This window comes from Lacerta agilis, chromosome 14 (genome assembly GCF_009819535.1).
Source record: "Lacerta agilis isolate rLacAgi1 chromosome 14, rLacAgi1.pri, whole genome shotgun sequence".
NCBI classification, from domain to species: domain Eukaryota; kingdom Metazoa; phylum Chordata; class Lepidosauria; order Squamata; family Lacertidae; genus Lacerta; species Lacerta agilis.
The window spans coordinates 40,454,685-40,469,701 of record NC_046325.1 but is presented as its reverse complement, the minus strand read 5'-3'; the positions used below and the strand labels follow the sequence as shown (position 1 = coordinate 40,469,701).

Here is a 15,017-nt window from a genome sequence, read left to right as displayed (position 1 = left end):
TAGATCTTCCCTGACCCTCTTATTCCCTGGCAGGGAGAGGGGCCATTTTGTGGTCCGCCTCAGGTGCCAAAATTATCTTGGGCCAGCCCTGGGGCTTACAATCTAAAATGGCGCAACACAAGAGGAAAACTGATTGGGAGGGAGGAGGAAATAAGCAAACTCAAGTTACAAGTTCGTTTAACAACCAGCAGGGGGGGGGGGAAGATCAAGAAGAGGAAGCAGCACACCTGTGCCAGCAGAGTGATCCTGCAGCCCGTCTCTTCTCTCAGCTGATCTAGCGGCAGCTGCCAGGTTGCTGGACTCCGACTCCCATCAGCCCCTGTGAGCGTGGATGATGGAGGTTGTAGTCCAGCAGCATCTGGAGGAAACCAGGTTCTCCACCCGTGGCCTAAGAGGAAAAATCCTGCCCAACATCAAACTGATAACACTGACAAGGCAGCAACAAGTGAAGGAGTAGACAGAAGGAATATGGAGAGTACTCAAGTGAGACGTTGCCTGGGCTCCACAGTGTCATTATTCAGCTGAAACAGGCACGTTTGGGCAAACTGAGGTGGGGGGGGGGAGATACAGATTCTTTCTTCTTGTCAACGACTTGTAAAGTTCTGGAAGCCACTGAAGGTATACGGAGGTAGGTTGGGGGAACAAGCAGCTGTCTCCTGCAAGCAAGCAGCTGGGTTGACGTCGCATTTGCTAGCATCTTGGTCCAAAGTGAAGTAGACGCCGTCCGGTGACTTGCTGGAGGGATCATCGTTGAAGAAGTTGTAAGGCCGAAGGATAAAGCCCACCCCGTTGCCGACCGTCACGGTGTTGGGGATGTCCTCAGCGTGTGGCACATGAAGGAAGCCAGTGGAGATCCAAGCCACGAGGTCCTGAGGGGAAGGAAACACAACAACAGGCCTGTTTGTCACGAGTGAAAGACGTTTTCCTCGATAATATATGGTCATGGAAGAGAACTTCAATTCTTTTTCCCGGTTCTCAGTGTGTTGAAACAGGATTTGTATCCACTGCAGTTGGTGGACCGGTCGAGAACGACCAGAGATGGAAACTCAGTGGCCCTGCAGATGTTGCCGGGTTCCAGCTCCTCTCAGCCCCAGGCAGTATGGCCAGAGGTCGGGAATGATAGGAGGTGGAGTTATGCAACATCTGGAGGGTCGCCAATTTGCCATCCCTGATGTAGATGATGCTCAACCACCCTAGATTGGTCTGTGGCCAAATTGTGGGCCATTTATCTATCATATGGGTAGGCAAACTAAGGCCCGGGGGCCAGATCCGGCCCAATCGCCTTCTAAATCCAACCTGCAGACGGTCCACGAATCAGTATGTTTTTACATGAGTAGAATGTGTGCTTTTATCTAAAATGCATTTCTGGGTTATTTGTGGGGCATAGGAATTTGTTCATTCCCCCCCCCCAAAAAAAATATAGTCCGCCCCCCCCCCCACAGGGTCTGAGGGACGGTGGACCAGCCCCCTGCTGAAAAAGTTTGCTGACCCCTGATCTATCTGATGCACAACTGAATTCAGGGGTCAGGAGCAAGCCAGCAATAAATCACACAGGGTAAGTGAAGTTAATTCTTAGAGGAAACAGAATCGGCTCAGAAGTGTCAGGCCTAATGAGCACAGCAACTCTTCTTCAATAAGGTCTTGCAGAGTCTGAAGGTTCCTGCCTTCCCATAGCTGCCTAAATCTCCTCCTCACCAGAATTTTTCCCAACCAATCTGAGACTATGCTGGCGTGGCTATTGCTCTGCTCTCTTCATGCCTCTCCTGTCCTGTCTGGAAGCCCCCTTAGGCAAGAAGTTCCACAGGAATGAAGTCACCACCAAAGAGGCCTAGCTCCTTGTAAATAACCCTGCAACATAACAGCATCCTAGGCAGAGCATCGCCAGTAGATTTAAGGTCATATGAGAGAAAGTGTTCTTTGGGCATGCCAGACTCACAACATTTAGACCATTATCATTATTACTGGTACATCTCCCTTTCTCCTTTAAGGCTTTCTCCATCTCTAATGGACCTCTGCCCCTCTTCCACAGGAAGCAATAATTCAGGATAGCTTAGTTGGTAGACCATGAGACTCTTGATCTTAGGGTCATGGGTTCGAGCCCCACGTTGGGTGAAAGATTCCTGCACTGCAGGGAGTTGGGCTAGATCAGTGTTTCCTCAAACTTGGGTCCCCAGCGGTTGTTGAGACTACAATTCCCATCATCCCTGACCACCGGTCTTGCAAGTTAGGGATGATGGGAGTTGTAGTACAACAACAGTTGGGGGGCCCACAATGAACTAGATGATTCTCATGGTCCCTCGTGCAATTCTAGGATCTCAGCACTCACCTCGTTGACGATGGTCTCATTGTCTATGAAATCAGCAAAGACCACCAGTGGATCCCAAGGATCATTCTGATTATAAATGCATGTGCTGATCAGCTCCTCCTCTTTCCGCTTGGTAACAGCCAGCTTATACCTGAAGGATACGGATAACGGGGGAAATGGTTGAGGGGATGAAAGCAGAGGCAAGAGGCAAGTTTTTTCGTCTTTATTCCTAGCAGTGCCACCCTCTACTTTTAATATAATAATCCGTGGCGAGATGGCTACCATCCATCCCATCTGACATATACTGAGTGATACCACTGGCCAGTCTAGCTCAGTATTGTCTGCACTGACTGACAGCACAGCAGCGCTCAAGGGTTTCAGACAGCGGACATTCCCAGCCCAAGGGGAACATTCTGCACCCAAAACTAATGTTCCACCACTGAGCTACAGCCCTCCAGGGGTGCATTTCCATGGTTGAAGTCAAACTGCTACAGAATCACAGCACCTGCCGTGGCTGCAGAGACCGGTGACTCATAACTGCTGCCTCCCGAACGGTTTTTGCTGCGTTAGCAGCACCAAAGTGACCCAGGAACGACCCTCAAAATGAAACAGGGTGGATAATGAATTCAAAAAGATGTTTAAATTGGTGGTTCCTCCCCCCCCCAAAAAAAAACCCCGAAGCCTTTTTTGCTAGGGATAATTGGGACGGAGTTTCCAAAGAAGCTGACGAATCTTTTTCTGCATGCAGCGGCGACAGCCAGAGCTTTTATGTGCGCAGAAATGGAAGAGGGAGAGATTCCAACCAAAGAAGAATGGCTTATAAAAATCAACGGACTGTGCTGAAATGGCAGAATTGTCCATAAAACCAAGAGATCAAAATGATGAACTGCTTATGGAAAAGTGGAGGCCTTTTTTTATTTTATTTTTTGGACTATCTGTCAAAGTATTTTAGCAATATGAAATCGCAAGCAGGATTCTGAGTTATGAGCGAGGGTGTGATGGGCTAGGATTCGGACTCAGATGCCGAACCTGAGGGATCCCAGCCTGCACAGGATTCCCTGCCTCCAGAACCAGCTGAGCCGGGGCCAGGGCTTGAGCTTGAAGGGTCCTCACCTGTGCTGAATCCTCAGGTGCAGGCATCAGCAGAGTCTGCTCTGGCTCCTGATGGGGTGCAGGACCCATTGCCTGCAGGTGCCCCACACCCAGCCTCATCAGAGGAAGCTGAGGCGGCCCCCGGGTCGGGTAGCCCACCGGCCTCTCCTGAGCTCCAGAGGTTCAGGGCAGAGAGGCAAAGGGAATTGAGTGCTCGCAGGAGGAGTGCTCGCCTCCAGGCCAGAAGGAGAGGCGAGTCTCCAGAGGATCGGGGCCGCCTTATGCGTCAGGGCAGATAAAAGCCAGCCAGCCGCAGCCCCAAGTTGGACTGCCGGACTGACCCCGTTGGACTCCTGGACTTAGGATTGGACTAGACCTTGCTTTACGGACAAACCCCTGGGGGCCAGCACAGAGGGGGAGCAAAAAAATGAATGATAAGCTGGAATTAAGGGGGTTTAGCAACAAGTATTATGCAGCAAACAAGGATAAGAATATATATATATATATATATCAGTGCAGGAAGGATGGGAAGTCAACAAGAAAAATACAGTGGTACCTTGGGTTACACATGCTTCAGGTTACAGACTCCGCTAACCCAGAAATAACACCTCAGGTTAAGAACTTTGCCTCAGGATAAGAACAGAAATCGTGCTCTGGCGGCGCAGTGGCAGTGGGAGGCCCCATTAGCTAAAGTGGTGCTTCAGGTTAAGAACAATTTCAGGTTAAGAACGGACCTCCGGAACGAATTAAGTACGTAACCAGAGGTACCACTGTATCAGTGAATGATAGATTTGTTTAAATCTTTGAAAAATTAATAAAAATCAATATTTTTAAAAATGAAACAGGGTGGCATTTATCTGAAAGACAAACAGGACATGGTTTGCTGTTTTGGGCAATAGATTTTGGTCATAATATAGGCATGGGGACGATTGTGGAATAGAGATATACAATTTCCAACATGCTATGGTTTAAGAGGAAATTATATGAAAATGATATATTGATGGTATCCAACACCGAGTAAACTAGCAAAAATGTATAAAACTAAATCAAATAAGTGTTGGAAATGTAGAGGAAGAAGGTTCTTTTTATTATATGTAGTGGTCTTGTAGTAAGATTAAGGCTAACTGAGAAATGATATACAATGAAATGAAAAGGGTGTTTAAAATAACGTTTGTAAAACAAACAAACCCAGAAGCCTTTCTTTTGGGAATTATAGGGATAGAACTACCTAAATTGTATAGAAACTTATTCAAGTATGCAACTACAGCGGCAATAATGTTACTTGCCCAAAAATGGAAAGAAGAAGAAGTCCCAGCAAAGGAAGAACGGATACAAAAACTTATGGAATATGCAGAAATGGTGTAAATTACCGGGAGAATAAGAAATCAAGATAACAAACTTTTTATAAAAGAATGGAAATGGTTTATTGAATATTTACAGATAAATTGTAAACAGATAAAAACACTGGCAGGATTATTGTAATAACCTGCAGCTACATAAGAGTATCACAGGGACGTGGGTGGTGCTGTGGGTTAAACCACAGAGCCTAGGGCTTGCTGATCAGAAGGTCAGCGGTTTGAATCCCCGCGACAGGGTGAGCTCCCATTACTCGGTCCCTGCTCCTGCCAACCTAGCAGTTCGAAAGCACGTCAAAGTGCAAGTAGATAAATAGGTACCACTCTGGTGGGAAGGTAAACTGCGTTTCCGTGCGCTGCTCTGGTTCGCCAGAAGCGGCTTTGTCATGCTGGCCACATAACCCGGAAGCTGTATGCCGGCTCCCTCGGCCAATAAAGCAAGATGAGCACCGCAACCCCAGAGTCGGACACGACTGAACCTAATGGTCAGGGGTCCCTTTACCTTTACATAAGTGTGTGTGTGTGTGTGTGTGTGTGTGTGTGTGTATATATATATATGAGATAAATAAATAAATGAGTAAGTTAAGTTAAGTTGGATAGGCAGAAGTTATTAAAAATAAATTTAAGGAACTGCAGAAAGAGGGGGAGGGAAGTCAAGTCTAAAAACGTCAAAATGATTGTAAAATCAGTGAAATGTATATACAGTCGTACCTTCGGGATACGTAAGCGGCAAACCCGGAAGTATATTTCCAGGTTTTTGCCGTGCGCGCAAGCACAGAAGCAGTCTCTCCGGTTGCGAAAACCTCGGGATCCGGCTGGGCCTATGGAACGGATCCCGTCCGCAATCAGAGGTACCACTGTATCTGAAAAGTATAAATAAAATTAAGAGAAAAAGAAGACGACCATGGTTCCTGTTACCTACCTGCCCCAGCTAATGGACCTCTCCATGGTGCTAGCTTCAGGCATGTGTTCTCCAGCAAAGCTGGTGATCTGGATGCGGTAGCTTCGCTGATGGTTCCACTGGTTCTCCCGGCTGGTGGCAAAGTGCAGGTACCGGGGGACTTTGCCATCCAGCGGAAAGGCAGCTTCTTCCTCCTTGTCCAGGATTTGGGTTGTGAGAACGGGCCGTTGGAGCTGGTGCTCAGGGCTCCAAGGGGCCTGCACGGACTCATACGCCATATCGACAGCCACCAGGGAGTTCTTGATCCCTGACGAAAGCAAAGACAAAGAGAAGAACTTCCCATCTCGGCCCCTAGAGACAAGCCCTCACCAAAGCAAGTTCGTTAGTAGCGTGTTTCCCCTATTTTAAGACACCGTCTTGTATTTTTTCCCCCTCAAGAAAACACACTATGGCTTATTTTCAGGGGATGTCTTATTTTTATTACGTAAGCACGCACAGAACGACGGCGCTGGAAACTTACCAAGCGACAGCGCTGCTGCGAGGCTCCCTGGGAGCTGGTTAGTCCGCCTTGTCCCTGAAGGCTGGAGGGATTTTATTTGCCACCCTCCCCCTTGGAGGGAGCAACAGCCAACATGTTAGGGCGCCAACAAGTTGGCGTGCTGTAGCGCAGCAGTCAGTCAGATAAGCCAAGGTCGAACAGTCCGGGTCAGAAGCCAGCCGAAGTCAGGTATCAGTATGGGGTCAGGAGAAGCCGAAGTCAGAACAGTCCAAGTCAGGAACCAGCCAAGTCAGTCAGGGAAAAGCCAGGAGCCAGGAACAAGCCAAGGGTCAGGAACAAGCCGAGGATCAGGAACAAGCCAGGAGTCAGGAACAAGCCGAGGACCAGGAACAAGCCAGGAGTCAGGAACAGAACGAGCAAGAGCAACCACGCACTCAGCATGTCAGTTGCAGGTGCTAGTGAAGGGAGGAGCTAGCCTTTGTTAAGTAGCTGGCCTGCAACCACGTCTCTTACGAGATGCAGCTGCCTCTAATTGTTCCCTGCGTCTCTCAGCTCTACGCTCTACAGCTCAGAAGGGAGGAGGGGAAGGGCTGTTTCTCTCCTCACAAGGGCCTGATTCTGACTCGACTTCCTCCTCCTCCTGTTCTGGTCTTTCCCCCTCTCCATCTGACTCTTCCTCTTCCGAGGAGTGCCGCCACCAGTCTTCTCCAGGTATGAACTCCTCCAATTCCCCAGGTTCTTCCGTGGGTGCAGCCTCGACAGGGGGGGGGGGGCTTGCCACCACTCCTCCTCATCTGGCTCAACCCTGACACAACAGAGAGTTGTGGCTTTCCTCCCTCCAGCTCAGCCCGGCCGCAGGTGGCTCATCGTTGTGATGTGTGTTCCGGTTGCGCCCGGCGCACCCGCCTTGCCAGTTGGCCTGAGCAACAAGCGGGAGCCAGAGCGGGTGGCTGCAGAGAGCGAGGCGGGCGCTGGGCTCAGCCCCCAGCATTTTAGAGGCGCGGCTCTCCTGGGAGGGGGAAGGGTGCGTGCTTTTTCGGCCGGCCAGCCGCTTGCTTTTTCTTCCCTAAACGCACCAAAGTCTCGCTGCTCAAAGAAAAAAAACCCCGAGCCGTATGCAGTCAGAATCGGAAAGTACTGAGTTGGTGCGGAGGTTGCCAACTTTAAAAAACAAAAGCCCAGCCGCGCCGCCTGTGCCTTTAACTGGAAATTGAGCGGAGGGTGGAGGCAGATTGCTTCATAAGCACATGAGAAGCTGGATCAGGCTGGAGCTGTTGCCAGGAGGTGTCACGTCCAGCCCCGCCTCTTCCTTGGCGCCCTCCAGAACTGCGCCTATCACTATGGCTTATTTTCGGGGTACGGCTTATATTTTGCAAATGCGAAAAAATCCTGCTATGGCTCATTTGACGACTTTATGATTTTAGAGGGGAAACGCGGTAGAGCACGAGACTGCTCATCTCATTTGGGAATTATAGGGACAGAACTACCCAAACTGTACGGAATTATTCGTATTCATGTATGCAACTGCAGTGGCAAGAATGTTACTCGCCCCCAAAATGGAAAGAAGAAGAAGAAGTCCCAGCAAAGGAAGAATGCATACAAAAACTTATGGAATATGCAGAAATGGCAAAACTTACCGAAAGAATAAAAAAAAATCAAGATAACCAACTTTTTATAAAAGAATGGAAACTGTTTATTGAATATTTAACAAATAAACTGTAAACTGATAAGAACATTGGCAGGATTATTGTAATAACCTGCAGTTTCAAAAGAGTATATATTTAAAGAAGATGAATAAATGAGGAAATTAAGTTAATTTGGATAGGCAGAAGATATTAAAGATAAATTTAAGGAATTGCAGAAAGAGGGGGAAGGAAGTCGAGTTTTGAAATGTCAAAATGATTGTAAAATTAGTGAAATGTATAAACTTGAAAAGCAGAGAGAGAGAGAGAGAGAGAGACTGTTAACCTCAGTGTCATAACTTCAAGCATTGGGCAAAAGATCCCTGCATTGCAGGGGGTTGGACTAGATCGACTCTCACGGTCCCTTCCAACTCTATAATTCTGTGATTCTTGCAGCCACTGGGATAACAGGCGCACCAACTCCTAGGGGTGGAGGGGTCTTTGGCCCCCTCAATATTTGCTGGCAGGGGGCTGGGCCCCCTCGATGCTGAGGGGCTGGAGGAGGGCGAATGTGGTACAGTTGAATGGCTGGCTCCTCCTGAGCGCGAGAGAGGTAGCCATGCTGGGCTGGGCGTTTGGCCTCCTCCAGACGATAAAATCTCACACACATGCAATGCGTGCTCACAATCTTGGGTGCCTCTGAACACCAGCTTGGGCCTGTGGAGGAAACTCCCACCTTGAATCTGGGAGGCGTGGGCTCAAATTATCTCCCATCGTGTAGGATTACACAAGTCCTCATCTCTCTCAGCATCAGTTATTCACCTGTCAGATGGGGGTAGCGGTGGTCTCCTAACAGGGTCCTCTCAGAGGCAATCTGTGTCATGTTTCATTGCAAACTTTTAAGACCAGCCAATAACAGCTTGGCACCTTGGCAAATTCTTACGGGAAGGGAGCTCAGAGAGAGGCCTTTCCCTCCCTGCCTAACGTCTGTTGTGGGAACTGTTCTTATCGTTTGCTTGCATTTCTTTGCGGACTTCCTAATTTGGTTTCCTCACAGCCACCGCATGAAATGATGAATCGGTGCATATTTTATCAGCAGAGTAGGTCTTATTCCTTGTGCACAGATGGAGAACTAAGGGTTTGAGTGAGACAGGGTGACAGAAAAAGAGGAGACAGGAGACTTATCCGCACTTTCCTTCGCACTTTCCAGGCACAGCCAGAGCTTTACAGTATAATATCTGAACTGTATCCCCCCCTTTTTTTTTGCTCCAGAGCTTTCCCCATGAAAACTGAAATATACTCGGAGTCAAGTGTGAATTTCATGCTCCTTATTCAGCTCATAGTAGTGAGGAATGCGGTTCCCCCAAAACGTTTGTTTTATATACACTATTTACACAATGGGCCCCACGTGATTGGCTAATTCCGGGATACTCCTGTATGCCAATCGGAGTGCGGATTCACTTCCACCTGGAGCTGGATTGGGTGGCTCCTGCGGACCAATCAGACTGCTGCAATCTCAATCCTATTGTTCTGGGACCAGTCAGACTGCTGCAATCTCAATCCTATTGTTCTGGGACCAGTCAGACTGCTGCAATCTCAATCCTATTGTTCTAGGACCAATCAGACTGCTGCATTTTGGATCCTATTCAACTCAGTACATAACAAAAACCCACTCTTTAAAGCTTAATCAGAACAGGAAAGAGCAAGTAAAAGGGTGAGTGTGAGTAAGCCTTGAGTTAGCCTAAATTGGACAATGAGCCAACAGGAGGCTTGAAAACAAGAGACCAGATTTTCCAGATCTGAGCATTTTTCAGTGGTTCACCCTAGCTTTTCCTCTCTTCCAGGAGAAAGTGAGCAATGTATCACTCTGTCCTTTGTATACTGAAGCACACTACCGCGACTATATTTCAATGGCACCACTGCCTTATCTTTTACAGGTGGCATTACAAGACTAGCTCCTTGCCATTTATCTAAGGGTGGAGTAACTGAGGACTCTGCCTGGTCCATCTGTGGGAATGTTGAGGGTGGCAGGAGAGGATATATTGGTAGTGGCACCCACCCTGTGGAACGCCCTCCCACCAGATGTCAAAGAGAAAAACAACTACCAGACTTTTAGAAGACATCTGAAGGCAGCCCTGTTTAGGCAAGCTTTTAATGTTTAATATATTATTGCATTTAATATTCTGTTGGAAGCCGCCCAGAGTGCCAGATGGGCAGGGGTATAAATTTATTATTTTTATTATTATTATCCTTCCTAACTTGCGCTAGCAAAATAAAAAATAAAAAAAATCCTTCCAGTAGCACCTTAGAGACCAACTAAGTTTGTTATTGGTATGAACTTTCGTGTGCATGCACATTGCACACTTCTTCAGATTCACTTCTTCAATATCTGAAGAAGTGTGCATGCACACGAAAGCTCATACCAAGAACAAACTTAGTTGGTCTCTAAGGTGCTACTGGAAGGAATTTTTTTTATTTTTTATTTTGTTTTGACTATGGCAGACCAACACGGCTACCTACCTGTAACTTGTGCTACCAAGTTTCTTTTCTTAGCAGAGCGCATTCCCCTTCGTACGCAGCAGAAAACAAGTTCCTGACCCGTCTGAGCCTTTTACTATTATACAATTCAATCTAGCTCAGATTGAATTGTGTGTTCCTGGTAAGACCCCCTTTGAATCCCTCCTAAAATAATAAAGACACCACAGTCTCATTCGTAAATAACAAAAAAGTTTTACTTATGGCCAGGCAGAGCGCAGTTTGATCCCTGAAGGCAGGCTTTAGGCTTAAAGTTACAAACATGTACAGACAGGTCTTCCCCATATGGCAGGCAACAGTCCAATCCAGTCGATGCAGGAAGGTTGAAAAGAGAGAGGTAGCTACGTGACTGGACCTTTTGTTAGGTCAGGTAAGGTCACGCCCACCTTTTAGTCACATGCAAGGAAGGATGCTCCAGGCCAGGAGGAACAGGAAGCTTCGACTGGCTGGACCAAACATTCCCTTGCATGTCCACTCTAGGAAAACATGGAATGTTGTACTTGACTGCTCCCAGTGGATTACATCCCACAACGTCTTGTTTAGGATTGTTGCCTGGCAGGCAGCTCTCCGGGGAACTCCAACAAAAGTGCTTTGCCAGCCCGACTTGGAGGAGCCCAAAACGGAGCTCTGTGTACACAAAGCCCGTTGTCTTCTGCTGAGCTACACCCTGTCCCCACATTCCTTATTGGACCAGAGTTTGAGCAAGTGAAGACTCCAAACAACGGCATCTCCCCATTTCCGCATGCAAAGAGGAATGGGGTGAGATTACAAGCAAGCGGTAAGCCGTTCCCAACCCTGCCAATAGTTTCCTGCTGCTGTGGAAGTTAATCCCGGTCAAACAACCCAAGGGGGCAGGGCTTCTCTATTCGACCCTCGAGATTCTTCCCAGGCCACACCCACCACCAAGGCCACACCCCCTCTCTCTAGGCCACTCCTCTCACTGGCTCTCCTCTCACACTACCCCTCAAGCCGTTTTCTGTGGCAGGAATGTGCCTCTTGCTTATCCTGATGGAGAAGAGAGGAGGAGATGAGGCATAGCTGTCAACCTTCCCTTTTTTTTGCAGTGGCAAACGGTGCTGGAATAAGGGAATTTCCCGCAAAAAAGGGAAAAGTTGACAGCTATGAGATGAGAGTGAGTGGGATGTGGAAACCTGTGATTCCTTTGTGGCTGGACTTCAGTCTTACTGTACGCATTCATGGTCCCACCCACTTTTACTTATTGCACTGCCCACCCCTAGCGTGGCAGCTTCTGGAAGTTTGCCCCTGAGGGAATGTGAGCTTCGGGCTGAAGAGTTTCCCCAGCCCTAAACGCTGTTTTATGAAACAGGAGCATCTCCTGCTCATATAATTTACAAGCTGCTACTTCCCCTTGGCCCAAGTTTCTGGTTCGCTTCTGCTCTTTGGTAGTATTATCAGATGTTCCATTATTTCATTTCTCTGAGTCCCGTTACTTTCCCTGCGACATGTGTTCCCTCGCTCAAGCCCTACCTTCACCGTTGTGGACTACACATTTCTGGCTCCTGATCTCTGCTTATGGCACATTGAGGCAATCAGTGGGAGCAGTGGTGGAAACGGGAACAAAACCAGACAAGGAACAGAGCGTCAGTCAAATGTTACCAGTGTTCCAGAAACACATGCCATCAATTCTCTTAATCTGCCTCGAGATGATGGATTGCATTTTATAGACTACAGTATTTGTTGTTTCAGATTGTACGCTTCTGTTAATAACAGAATTATCTCCTTATGTCAGACATCACAGCTCCCAAGTATCCTCTAAGGCAGGCATGGCCAAAGTTGGCCCTTCAGCTGTTTTGGGACTGCAACTCCCATCATCCCTAGCTAACAGGACCAGTGGTCAGGTATGATGGGAATTGTAGTCCCAAAACAGCTGGAGGGCCAAGTTTGGCCATGCCTGCTCTAAGAGGACCCCAAACAGCACATTCAGGTTGGGGAGAAGCACTATGCCAGACGTTGTGACTGACCTTCCCAAGGGTGCTGAGCCTCTCTTCTCTCCGCCTCATCTTGTGATAGATCCAAGTTTCACAATCCTTGGCTTAGCATCACGAAGCTTGGAGATTTGCACTGCTCACTGTACAAGGTGGGTATTACGGCCCCAAAAATTCTTCTTTGGCTTAGATTTTAACCTTTGTCGCTCTTCCCCTTGGTCCCACCCAGCGGCAGAGCATATGCCCGCGCTGCCCAGGGCGGGCGCACTCCCAAGGGGGGCATGGTCCAGAGGGTGCCCTCCCAGACGCGGTACAGCTACTCGGGTGCCCAGAGCGGTGCGCACACCCTGCAGCTGGGGGCAGAGCGAGCCGCCCATGGCGGGCATTTGACGCGCTGCGTGCCCACGACTCCCAAGCCTCCCCCAAGCTGTCAAAATGAAGGGGGAAGGGGGGAATGCCACCGGCAAAGTGGCACAGCTCCCCCCCTTACCCCGACGGCTTGGGGTAGGCTTGGGAGTCGCGGGCAGGCGGCGCGCCAAATGTCACCTCCTCAGTGAGGGCACCCAGGGTGGTCTGCCCCCACTACCCCCCTTCCTACGCCCCTGATCCCACCCACTCTCCTTCTTCCAATCCCTGCCCCGATCAGACCTCATCATACTTCCAGTGACATCACCAAGGGTCCTAAGACAGAATAAACAAAATACAAATACATCACAAATGTCTCACAAGACTCTTACCCATCTGTTGTGGCAAAAAAAAAAAAGCAAACATACCTAATTGTTAGGAAATTGTTAGAAAAAATAACATGCTATTTTCCAAGTTCTGGCAAAAAAAAAGAGTTTCATTTTCTGAGTCCTAAATAAGGGAAGGGTCACGCTAGCGTCCCTTTTATAATCCACTAGTCTAGCTCTGGTACGTCAAACCCTATAAATATAGTCTGAATAGGGAAAGGAATTTTTAAACAGCCACACAAATCCTTGCATTACTTGAAATGCAGAATGTGAGATTCCTGGGGGAAAGCTAGATTTGTTGTGGGACGCAGGGTGGCAGGGGACCCCCAACTGCAACACCTCTCAGTATTCAGCTACGGTTTCCACAGTTAGGGTGGCAGAATGTAACGTTTTGGGAAGTGTGGGGCACCTACCTCCAACATCCAAGTCGACTTTGTAGTTCATTAGATGGTTGTGCATGGTTCCAAGGGTGTGCTCCCCGACCCTGTTTCCATACGCAGTGCCACCTTCCATGAGGAATGAACTGCTGATGTATCCCGTGGCATGGACCTTGACTTCTATAGCACCATTTTGGTAGAACACAAAATCCCAGACGTAGTCGTAGTTGATGAGAGTGGAAATGGCCCTCAAGACCAGAGCGTATTTGTTCAACCCCCCGTAATAGAAGGAGCCCATGTCAGAAAAATGTCGCCGGAGAGGGACACCCATGTCGTGCTCAAAGATGCAGAAAGAGTTCTTGTTCAGTCTCGGGGTGTCAGAGTCTATCAAGTAGTGGCGGTCCACGTAAGTGGCCGTATAGGGGCAGTCCACTCCCCGAACCAATTCGTAAGAAAATTTCCCAATGCCAAAGCTTCCGTCCATGTACCTAGTCACCATTCCCCCGGGGCAGTTGGAGCCATAAGTAGCAAGGGCTTCCTGCAGACTCAACTCGTAGACAATCCTTTCCTCGCCAAATCTGATGTTGAAGAGGCGTGGCCCTGTGTTCACGTTCATCCCAAAGGCAAAACTCCAAGACTGGTAGACAACATGGCTGCCAGCTACGGTGTAGCGCATCCCAAGGGGCTCAAATTGCAAAGGGCCTGGGCGAGGAGAAGATTCTGAAGGCTTCCTGGAAGCAAAATCGTTCTTCAGGTGGGCTGGCTTCACTCTGACCTCCTTCACCCGCCCATCTATAAACTCCTTCTCCAGGTGGGCCACATTCTCATAATACTGTCCATTGTAGAACACTTTCTTCACTTTCCACTCGGAGATGTTCAGACTCCGGTGGTCCACCAACACCTCCAAGCCAACGGGGTGGATGTAGTACCCACTGCCAATAACATTGTGGAACAGGACAAACCAGGTGGCTCGGTCGCCAGATTCAAACCCTCGGGGGGCCGTGGTCTGAGTAGCCAGGTTAGTCCCATTATACTCACAACATTCTCTGAGGATGTTGAAACCCTCCAAGAGCTCACGGAAAATGAAGGTGTCAATATCTCTGTACTCCTTCTCCGTCACCGGCCTGCTGTGATACGGCACCTTCCTGCCAAATTTCTTCAGCGTGATGTCACGGTGGCTCACTGGGTTCGGAAGAGGGCCTACTACGAATTCGGTGACGTTTGGATCTGGCTGGTTCCCAAAGTACACCACAGCCAAGGCCTCTCGGTTTGGCTGAGCCCTTCCATGGTCCAGGAAGCCCAGAGCCGCTTCTTTAGGGGGGAAGTGCGTATCCAGGTAGTAAATGCAGTTATCGGAGGGCTTCGCCTGAGACGCATCTTCCAGGTGCACGCCAAGATTCTCCTTGAGGTATTTCACCACCTGGGCCATCTCGGCGGCTGACAGGTCAGCAAAGATCTCGCTCGGATCTCTGTTGGTGCCTTCGGGAGAATTCTGGAGCCCTGAGACGCCACACCTAACGACTTTTTCCTTTCTGGTCATCAGGACACAGACTAAAGCAAAAATGGTAGCCAGAGCCAAGACCAGGAGAACAACCACCGCTTTCATGTTCATGCCGGTGTCCGCGAAAGGCAGCAGTGGTCGCGACACACTCAG

At 48.8% G+C, this 15,017-nt stretch overlaps 1 protein-coding gene across 1 annotated transcript; it reads right to left on the bottom strand.

The window, feature by feature from the left end:
• Positions 1-555: 555 nt before the first annotated feature.
• LOC117058699 (membrane primary amine oxidase-like) lies at positions 556-15,017 on the bottom strand. Its single transcript, XM_033170035.1, has 4 exons — positions 13,400-15,017; positions 5,675-5,960; positions 2,327-2,456; positions 556-869 (listed from the first exon to the last, which is right to left on the bottom strand). The coding sequence occupies exons 1-4, from the start codon at positions 14,973-14,975 to the stop codon at positions 585-587; spliced, it is 2,277 nt and encodes a 758-aa protein (XP_033025926.1). The 5' UTR covers positions 14,976-15,017; the 3' UTR covers positions 556-584.